Genomic DNA, 11,087 nt, shown 5'->3' on the forward strand with positions numbered 1-11,087 from the left:
ATTATTTCACAGACACAGAACTCCTTGATTACAGGAGAGGCTGAATCCCCTGGAGGAAAGACCCTGTACCACTGCTGCAAGAAAACACTGTAAATCTTCCCCTAAGATTTCCCCAAAAGAAAATCAGCCTACCCATTTAAGTTCCCTTCAACTAATTGTTCTTAAAACTGTCTCTTAAAGTGTCAAAAAAGCAGCAAACAAACTGACAAAAAAATTCTAAAGAGTTTTTAATTTTATTTAAATTGGTAACTAGGTAAATTGATCGTTAAAATGAATCTTGGCCGAGCGTGGTGGTTCATGCCTGTAATCACAGCACTTTGGGAGGCCAAGGTGGGCAGATCACCTGAGATCAGGAGTTTGAGACCAGTCTGACCAACATGGAGAAATCCTGTCTCTACTAAAAAAAAAAAAAAAAAAAAAAAAAAATTCAAAAATTAGCTGGCGTGGTGGCACATGCCTGTAATCCAAGCTACTCGGGAGGCAGAGGCAGGAGAATTGCTTGAATCTGGGAGGTGGAGGTTGCAGTGAGCTGAGATCACGCCATTGCACTCCAGCCTGGGCAATAAGAGCAAAAACCCATCTCAAAAAAAAAAAAAAATTGAATTAACCCTAAGCAATTCTCCATGGCCAATACCTCATGTTTGTTTTCATCTGTGGCTTTCCAGAACCATTTTTGCTGTTGACTTCCTGTCTACTCACTGTGGGGAAAGTGAGCCCACTCAGCTCAAAAGAATCCTTGGTGCTGAAAATTTTGGAAGCCAGTGAACTGTTCGCCCTTACTCTCGTCCAGCGGGAGAATCCATAATCCTAGACACCAGCTACCCTTGCAGACCAATGCAGACCCACTGACTTAGATGACTCAAGCTCATTGTGCTCAAATGTGACCTGAGGGAAATCTACATAGGGGTGAGCGTAGGAATGAAAGCACTCCAAGAGTCTTATTTATCATACTTAACCAGTCACATTTTTATTAGCAGCTAGCAGCAAAGGGGTCTTCTGAAAGACCAGGCAGCATCAAGAAAGATAAACAAGAGAGGATTTGCTAAAGTGACATGATTTGACATCATCAGGAAATGCAAGCAGCAGTGTGGTAGTCCATGGTTGCTGAAAGGTTATTCTTGGTTAAGAAAGATCTCTTTGTGCCTGGACAAGTTACCTGGTCAGCACCTGGAAAGAATGTGGAGGTAGACTCACGGTAAAGTTAGAAAGCAGGCAGCATTTGTACTCGGTGGGAGGCAGGCACCCAGGGATGGCTATGCATTTATAGACAGTGGCAGACTCTCAGAGGAGGTGTGAAGAGTGTTCCATTAACAAAGTGTTGCCTTGCAGAAGCTGGACTCACAGCTGGATTGGCATGAAGTTGGCAAGCAATTGGAGGCACCACTGGGTGATGTGCCTAAACCAGTCACACAGCAAGCTGATTTGCAGCCACTCTGGTTATAGGAAGTGGGTCCATCACAGGTTGGTTGGCCAGAAATCACAGTGTCACAGGAAGCTGGTTTGCAACAGTCCTTTGCGGAACAAGGGACCTGGCAGTTAGCCACTGGCTGGTAGATGAAGCATGTGGAAGCAGCCGGTTGGCAGTGAAGTGGCTGGCAAAGGGAAGGCATGCAGCAAGTAGTATTGCAAGAACTGAACACACAAGTCGATGGCTGGCAGGAAACAGGCATATAGAGGGCTGATTGGCAAGGCTTGAAAATATAGCAGATGGGTTGATAATAAGTTGATTTACAGGGCTGGCCTTCACCACTGACGGGTTGACATGAACTTCCTTGGCACCAAGTTGGTTGGCATGGACTAACTGTACAGACGGTTGGTAGGCAAGAAGTTTCCGGACAGGAGGTCACTTCAGAGCAGGATGGCTGGCAGGATCCAGCATCACAGCAGACTGATTGGCCACAAGCTGCCTGACATGATCCAGACATGCAGACAGGTTCCTGGCAGGATTTTTGCTGGCAGGGACTGGCATTGCAGCACTTTTCCTGACAACAAGTAGATTCCGAGCAGGATGGCTGACATGAGCTAACCAGACAAGGAGGCTGACCAGTGCCAGACTGATAGCAGGCTGCGTGGGAGCACATAGGTTGGCAAACAAAACCCACACAAGACGTTGCTGGGATGCAGGTAGGTTGACACGAAGCAAGATCACAGCCACTTGGGGCACCAATGGATGGCTGACAGCTTTCTTGGCATGTGACCAGTTGCCACGTTCTGCTGTGGCAGGAACTAGGCAAACAGAGAGCATGCCGAAAGTCGCTTCTAATTGGGTATGTGGTGATGGTGGGCACAGCTGGAATGGCTGTGGTGTTTCCAGGACAACAGCTGTCTGCCATGGTGCTGGTGCTGACCTTTCTGGGAAGTCGCAAGCTCAGTATACGTGCATTTGAAAGACATCTGATACAGAGGGGCTTTTATAGTCCTTCACTAGGGGTGGTGGCACGACATGCAGCATCTTTCCTTGTTATTGTTTTTACTCACTTGCATGCAAACATCTGATTAACAGGCTTCAGGAGCCTGGGAGATGTTGTTCCAACTTTGAAAATGTGTCTGTTGAGTCGGGAGTTCTGCACTGCATTTGGATTTGTTGACACTGCGCCTGCTCTTGGATGAGCTGTCTCTTTTACAGGTTGCTCCCCAGCCTTACTGAAGCAGGCCTTTCCTGGCACTAACCTTTCATCAGGAGGCCTCTACCAAGCCAGAGCGGCCCTGCTCTTCCTCCAGGAACGCAGCTTTGCGCTGTTCAATCAGAAATGAAGCCTTGACCCAGTTTGGGGAGGGGGTGTCAAGACGGGAAATGGAAAATTAGTCCATGGAACCCAGGGACACTTAAGTGCCTCCATCTCTTTTTATTTTATTTTATTTTATTTTATTTTATTTTATTTTATTTTATTTTATTTTTTTTTTTGGGTTACATTTATTTATTTATTTATTTATTTATTTTTAATTTATTTATTATTATTATACTTTAAGTTGTAGGGTACATGTGCATAACATGCAGGTTTGTTACATATGTATACTTGTGCCATGTTGGTCTGCTGCACCCATCAACTCGTCATTTACATCAGGTATAACTCCCAATGCAATCCCTCCCCCCCTCCCCCCTCCCCATGATAGGCCCCGGTGTGTGATGTTCCCCTTCCTGAGTCCAAGTGATCTCATTGTTCAGTTCCCACCTATGAGTGAGAACATGCGGTGTTTGGTTTTCTGTTCTTGTGATAGTTTGCTAAGAATGATGGTTTCCAGCTGCATCCATGTCCCTACAAAGGATGCAAACTCATCCTTTTTTATGGCTGCATAGTATTCCATGGTGTATATGTGCCACATTTTCTTAATCCAATCTGTCACTGATGGACATTTGGGTTGATTCCAAGTCTTTGCTATTGTGAATAGTGCTGCAATAAACATACGTGTGCATGTGTCTTTATAGCAGCATAATTTATAATCCTTTGGGTATATCCCCAGTAATGGGATGGCTGGGTCATATGGTACATCTAGTTCTAGATCCTTGAGGAATCGCCATACTGTTTTCCATAATGGTTGAACTAGTTTACAATCCCACCAACAGTGTAAAAGTGTTCCTATTTCTCCACATCCCCTCCAGCACCTGTTGTTTCCTGACTTTTTAATGATCGCCATTCTAACTGGTGTGAGATGGTATCTCATTGTGGTTTTGATTTGCATTTCTCTGATGGCCAGTGATGATGAGCATTTTTTCATATGTCTGTTGTCTGTATGAATGTCTTCTTTTGAGAAATGTCTGTTCATATCCTTTGCCCACTTTTTGATGGGGTTGTTTGTTTTTTTCTTGTAAATTTGTTTGAGTTCTTTGTAAGTTCTGGATATTAGCCCTTTGTCAGATGAGTAGATTGCAAAAATTTTCTCCCATTCTGTAGGTTGCCTGTTCACTCTGATGGTAGTTTCTTTTGCTGCTCCACCTCTTTTTAAAACCTTCCCATTTAGCATTCCTGAAACTTGTTTACTGTACTATTACTAATGATAACAATAGAAATGACTTTCATTTATTGCATAGTTACTAGACCAAGCCCTTGACTGCATTTTTCATTGGATCCTCACAATGACTTTAGTAAGTATAATTGTCATCACTATGTTAGAAGTGGCAAAAAAAAAAAAAAGTAACAAATACAGAAGAAACCAAGTTTAAAACGAAGTTAATATTAAAATGTAAAACTTCATTGGCCTTTTTAGGAAGCCTAAAATCTCCCCCAAATTGGTTCCTCTCAATATTTTTTTAGAACAGAAAAGAAAAAACCGGAAGAAGTGGCAAAACTAACTTACAGATTTTAAATCATGTTCCCAAAATTTTGCAAATGATAAGGCATAGAAACAAAATTCAAACCTAGCTTTGTCTGACTGCCAAACCCCTGATGTTAACCACCTATTAGACCCCCTGATTCTGGGGAGGCAGGGAGAGGGCGACACTGATATAGTGGCTGCAGGCTGACACTCCTATGGCAGCAGGCCGGCTCGTGGGCAGGTTGCCCAGGCCCCATCCTGGGGATCCTCCGCCCATTCCAGTGACTGTAATCAGCAACTAGACCACACTGGTGTGAGTACTTACCTCTGCTTATCAATACACTCAAACACAGTCTTTTAATTTTGGAAAATTTAAAAACTGCCAAATATTTCATCAAGAAGGATCAAACCCACCGCAGGGCATCAACAGCATATGAATTCTATACAAATAAAAACACAACAGCCAGAAGTGATAATAAAAAAAAAATCACTGAAAAGTGGTGTTAACGTTAAACCAATCACTTCCAAGAGGAATTCGTGAGGGACTTTCTTGGCCCTTCTGCTTTTCCTCTGGGCTTGTCCTGGCTCCGCATCATTAGCCAGGTCCAGTGTTCTACACCTGCCAACGTCCTGGCCTGGTTCATACTGGAGCGCATGACGGGGTGGAAAGATCACGGTGTGGGGAGCCAGATGGGGCTGGCCTTGATTTCTGGGTCTGCCACTAACTCAGTCTGTTGGATGTGTTAGCTATTTACCTAAGTCTTCAAAGTACGGCGATTTCATCAACTGCATTGCCGTGTCTCAGATTCGTTTTTTATGGGTGTTTGTTTGTTTTGGTTGCTTCACAAATTATTGAAAATACTGGAAACGCTGGAGGGTACTTTGCAAACCCCCAGCTACAAAACGCCTTCTCCTTGGCACCCTCCTCACTCTCATTTTAAAAAGAAGAGAAACGTTTTTGATCAGAACAATGTCTGGAAAACCTTCTCCCCTGTCATTGAAACGCCTTTTTCCCCACAACTGGTTTCTATGTCACACCATGGATCACTTCTTTTGCCCTCCTTCTTGTCTCTATTCATGTTGGCATCTTTCAATCTGCAGGAATCCATGCACTGTGTTTTATTGCTGAATATTTACACCCCAAAGCTCTTCATCTTCCCAAAGGAAGTATTTAATACTTTCAGTCTTACCAAATATGTCAATCAAAATGGGAACATGAGTATAATTGAAAAATCACATCAACTTCAGTCCAATATCCTATACCACTTTTATAGTTTTAAAGCAATCCATTCTACATCCATTTTTCTCTAAGTGATTCTGCTCTTGTTTTCTTTCCTCCTAAAGGAAGCTCTCAATCGCAAGAACAGCTGTCTTGCTGTAGTTCAAGGCACTAAAAACACTCAGTGTATCAACAAAGACACCTTGTGACCACATTGAGACATATGATGATCCACACAGAACCTAGGCTTTGGAAAGAATTGGGTTTTAGTCATTTGCATGTTACTTATTAGCCATGACAATCGTGAATTTTATCACTCCCTTCATATATGTGTGTGTGTGTATATATATATGTTTGTGTATGTGCGTATGTGTATAAAGGCATGTATACTCATACATATGTGTGCCTGCGGTTTTTGAACAATACACTCACGTATGTTTGAGTGTGTGTATATATATACACACATTATATTAATATACATAAATATATACACACACGTATGGTTTTCCGGAGCTTGTTTATATCAATCAACATTATGTTGTTAAGATTCACCCATGCTATTGCATGTCACCATGTCCAGTCATTTTCACAGTATGATATCCCATTGTGTGAATATACTACAATTTACTTGTCCATGGATGGGCACTTGGATTGTTTGTCCTTCAAATTCTGCATCTTATGTACAGGGAATAGGAGAGAATACATATTACTTCACAGAATTGCTGTAATCCGTATGAAATACTTAGTCCAGTACTTGGTACAGAGGTTCAAAACCCTAGCCAACTCCTCTCTCTCTCTCTCTCTCTCTCTCTCTCTCTGTTTTTTTGTTTTTGTTTTTTTAGACAGTCTGTCTCTGTCACCCAGGTTGGAGTGCAATGGTGCGATCTTGGCTCACTGCAACCTCCTCCTCCCGGGTTCAAGCAATTCTCCTGCCTCAATCTCCTAGTAACTGGGACTACAGGTGTGCGCCTCCACGACCAACTAATTTTTGTATTTTTAGTAGAGATGGGGTTTCACCATGTTGGCCAGGCTGGTTTTGAACTCCTGACCTCAGATGATTCGCCCACCTGGGCCTCCCAAAGTGCTGGGATTATAGGCATTAGCCACAGCATCCGGCTGGCCAGCTCCCCTCTTGACTCTGGAAGGAGACAATGATAAATCCCAATGGCTTGATGAGACAGTAACTCCAACATCAATGTGGTAAGTTTTGCTTCTGACTTTCTCCCTCTGCCATAGTCTGACCCAGTGATTCTCAAACAGGGGTGATTTTTGCACTCCCAGGCAATGTTTGGCAATGTCTGGAGACATTTGTGATCATCACCCTCAAGGGATGCTACTAGAATCTGGTTCATAGAGGCCAGCGATGCTGCTTAACATCCTACAATTCACAGGACAGCCATTACAACAAAGAATCACCCAGCCCAAAATGTCAATAACGCTGGAGTTGAGAAGCCCTGGTCGACCCTCACACTGTGCTCTTGATGACTCAACCTGCACCTTGAGGACAAGGAATAGGCCTCCATTCTGTGCACTAAGTATAGGGAGTTACTGCTTTGAAGAGACTCTGTCCTTCGAGATTGTAAGATATGGAATTTATCCTATGAGTATCTTGGAGGAACTAGGAGAACATAAACAAAACTCTCACACAAGAAATCCAAGTTACCCAACCTTCTCTGCTGTAAGTATGATCTCTGATCTCCACTTATTTTTCTTCCACTGTGGATCCAAAAACAATTGGCTTCCTTTCCTCCCCAGCCTCTCTATATCCAGAACCATGTTCTTCCATTGAGTTCTCCACACCAAGGCCAGAGGAATGTTCCAAAACCCAGTGCTCTTCCTGTCACCTCCCTGCATGCAGCCCCTTGATGCCTTCATGTCAGTCCTGCAACAAACCCAAACACCTCTGTCTAGCATGCAAGGCCCAACATAGACAGATCACTGTCTACAATCTGACCTCGTGGCTCATTCCTCAAAGAACAACTCTGCCCACGCCTCACCTAATGAACAATTTGCTCTCAAGCCCCATTCACTTGTACATGTCTCCTTTGCCTAGAAAACTTTTCCTTTCCTGTTTGTAGCTGGTTGATTCATGCTCGTACTGAAAGACTCGATGCCAGTATCACATTCTCCAATAATTCTTTCCTTGTTCCCCCACCACGCTCTGCTGAGTTCATGTTGCTCTGTGCTTATCTCTGAGTACTTGGCACAAAGGAATGTCATAATTGTCTTGCTGCCCACCAGAGAGTGAGCTTCTTGAGAGCAAAGACTGAGACTTCTGTTTATCCTTAGAGCTAAACACAATCCCTGGCACCTAGCTGCTATCTAATAATGCCTGAGGGATGGGTGGGTGGATGGATGGTTGAATGAAGCTGCTGTTGAAGAAGAAGCAAGTCACTGATGAGACTATGGCATTAATGGAAGAGCAAGGAGAACAGCAAGTCGCTTCAGCTTAACCACCTTTATTGGACAGTTACATGTTTTACTTGATTGGAGAAGTCCCTAAGGAACACAAGCATGCATAGCAAGGAAGCACATACGTGGTGACAGAAAAGACTACGTGCAGGAAAGAGACCTGAGATGATGTGGCAAAGCAGTTCTTCTCAGCTTAATTGCAGCAGAAGACAAGAACCTGGAATGTCTCCCTCTCACTGTCCAGAAGGCCTTCGTTTCAGTGATAAGGATACTGACATTTCTGATGAGTTCTTTGAGGTGTAAGCAGATGGTGAGTAACAATGCAGAAAGAAAGAGCTCCTAGCTAAGTCATAATGAGCTTTGGGGAGGACCGTGTAGTTTTGTCTCTAGCTGGTGGCTTGCTTTGCAAGAATTGGGGGACTGAAGCCAGTTTAGCAGTTGGCAGGCTTGCTGGCAGCAGGCTGAGCTGCTGCAGCCTCACGGTTGGTTGGGCTGATGGGTTTGGCCTCAGTGGGCTGGCAGGGACCCTCTTCTGAGACATCCGCCTTGCAGGGTGTTGAGTCAACACAATCCACTTGGCTGGAAGTGGATTTTTTGCAATCCCGTTTGCAAGAGTCAGACTCAGTGCAAGACGGGCGGAAGCAGACTGGGCGGTAAGAGTAGGAAGTGACACAGGCTGGGCGGCGCAGGATGGAGTAGCATGGGCGGTAACAGGAGGGACGGTAGGAGATGGATGTCACATATGGCTGCCTATAGGTGAAGAGTCCAGAGCAGATTGGGCGGCAGATCGGACGGGAGACCGGGCGGTAGGAAACCGTAGCACTGCAAGGCTGTTTGCTGGAACTGGGTATGTAGAAAGTCCTAGGACAAGTTGGTCGGCAGATGGCAGATGCAGAAGACCCTGGACGGCAGGAAAGAGGTCGGCAGGAGGTAGACGGGCAGGAAACTGGCTCAGGGCAGACAGAACGACAGCGCTTGACTACATAGCAAGTAGGTTGGCATGGACTGGGCACACAGACAGCTGGTGAGCAGGGGCTGGGCTCAGAGCAGATGGGTTGGCAGATACTGGAGACACAACAAGAAGGCTCTTGGCAAGTGCTGGGGACACAAGATGGCTCGCACGGGCTCTGAACACAGCAGACAGGGCGGAGGCAAACTGGCTCACAGACCAGAGCCACACAGGTGGCTGGCTGGCAGATGCTAGACTCTGAGCAAGATGGCTCACAAGGGCTGGGGTCACAGCAGACAGCCTGGCAGCCACTGGTCACAGAGCAGGTAGGTGTCGGGCACACCGGCTGACAGCAGGCAGGCTCACAGACCACAGGTTGGCAGGAACTAGGCAGGGTGCAGACAGCTGAACAGCAGCTGGGCTCACAGACAACTGGCTGGCAGCAGCTGGATTTGCAGAGGACAGGCTGGCAGGAAGTGGGCACACAGAGGACTGGTTGGCAGGAAGTGGCCTCAGCACATACAGGTTGGCAGCAGCTGCTCACGGAGCAAGAAGGCTCACAAATAGCAGGCTCACAGCACACAGGTTGAACACAGCTGCTCACGGAGCAAGAAGGCTCACAAATGGTGGCCTCGAAGCACACAGGTTGGCAGCAGCTGCTCACGGAGCAAGAAGGCTCACAAATAGCAGGCTCACAGCACACAGGTTGAGCACAGCTGCTCACGGAGCAAGAAGGCTCACAGGTGGTGGCCTCACAGCACACGGGTTGGCAGCAGCTGCTCACGGAGCAAGAAGGCTCACAAATGGCAGGCTCACAGCACAGGGGTTGGGCACAGCTGTTCACAGGACAGGAGGGCTGACAGCACTGTGGTCCGCAGCTGGATGATCCGCAGCTATCTTGACAAGTCACCAGCTGCCATGTCTGGCTCTGGCAGGAACTGGGCAGGCAGATGGGGCCTCCACAGCTCACCTCGGTGGAGCAGAGAGAGATGGCTGGCACGGAGCAGCATTTCCTAGAACAGCAACTACCAGACATGGTGGAGGTGGCCGTGCTTCCTTGTGCTGAGTGCTGAGAGGTCGCTGCCTGACTGTGACAGCTCCCTGACGCCCTCACTTTTATATCCCCTCACTGGTGTGTTCTGTTTGGGACTCCTGCATCTTTTCCTCATTGTTGTTTGGGCCAGTTTGCAGAGGAACATCTTATTATACCACCGTTTGTTGATCTGGAAGCTGTTTATCTACCCATAAAGAAGCTGTTTATTTATTGATGTGCTAAATTTGGAATCCTCAGAGCTACAGGTAGTCTTGGAAGAAGCACCCTCACCTCCAAACTGGATGATCTATGTTTCTGAGCATTGTGAACAGGGAAAGAAGAATGAAACTTATAATTTATCCACCTTCTAGTCTTCCATACAAGGCCCTGGGTTGGGTTCAGAGGATGCCACAGGAATAAGACCTATTCACCCATTCTCTTGAATCTTGTTGTCTAGTGGGCAGATAAGCATGTAGACAAACTCACTGCAATACAATGATAAGTTCAACAATAGACATACAGAGATTAATTGAGAGAAGAGGTGATGAATTCAGTTGGGAGAAGAACAACTGGACTGGATTTTAAATGACTGCACCTCACAGCAATGATCTTACTTAAAACCACCAGCAATCCCACGAGGCAGAGATTTTTCTCCACCATGAGAAATGAATAAATGGGCCAGGAACCATGGCTCATGCCTGTAATCCCAACACTTTGGGAGGCCGAGGCAGGCGGATCACCTGAGGTCAGGAGTTTGAGACCAGATTGGCCAACAAGGCGAAACCCCATCTCCACTAAAAATACAAAAATTAGCCAGGCATGGTGGTGCACAACTCTAATCCCAAATGTTTGGGAGGCTGAGGCAGGAGAATCACTTGAACCTGGGAGGTAGAGGTTGCAGTGAGCCAAGATCAAGCCACTGCACTCCTGCCTGGGTGACACAGATAGACTCTGTCTCAAAAAAAAAAAAAAAAAGAAAAGAAAAGAAAAGAAAAGAAAAGAAAGAAAGAAAGAAAGAAAGAAAGAAAGAAAGAAAGAAAGAAAGAAAGAAAGAAAGAAAGAAAGAAAGAAAGAAAGAAAGAAAAGAGAAAGAAAAAGAAATGAAGAAATGGGGAGGGTCAGAAAGTTTCAGTCACTTGCTGAAGATCACACACAGCCTGTCCCTGATCTAAGGCTGCTGTCCCTCCTTCTCACCAACCTGTCTAGACCTACCTTTCTCA

At 45.6% G+C, this 11,087-nt stretch overlaps 2 protein-coding genes across 2 annotated transcripts; both read right to left on the minus strand.

Moving 5' to 3' along the window:
• Positions 1-570: 570 nt before the first annotated feature.
• On the minus strand, positions 571-2,857 carry KRTAP29-1 (keratin associated like protein 29-1). The gene has a single exon (XM_009190612.3). It carries the CDS (start codon positions 2,331-2,333, stop codon positions 1,308-1,310), a length of 1,026 nt encoding a protein of 341 aa, XP_009188876.2. The 5' UTR covers positions 2,334-2,857; the 3' UTR covers positions 571-1,307.
• A 3,638-nt stretch (positions 2,858-6,495) lies between these two features.
• LOC101014136 (keratin-associated protein 16-1) lies at positions 6,496-9,891 on the minus strand. The gene has a single exon (XM_003913033.5). It carries the CDS (start codon positions 9,868-9,870, stop codon positions 8,317-8,319), a length of 1,554 nt encoding a protein of 517 aa, XP_003913082.1. The 5' UTR covers positions 9,871-9,891; the 3' UTR covers positions 6,496-8,316.
• Between the last annotated feature and the right edge of the window lie 1,196 nt (positions 9,892-11,087).

Source organism: Papio anubis, chromosome 17 (genome assembly GCF_008728515.1).
Source record: "Papio anubis isolate 15944 chromosome 17, Panubis1.0, whole genome shotgun sequence".
Lineage (NCBI taxonomy): Eukaryota > Metazoa > Chordata > Mammalia > Primates > Cercopithecidae > Papio > Papio anubis.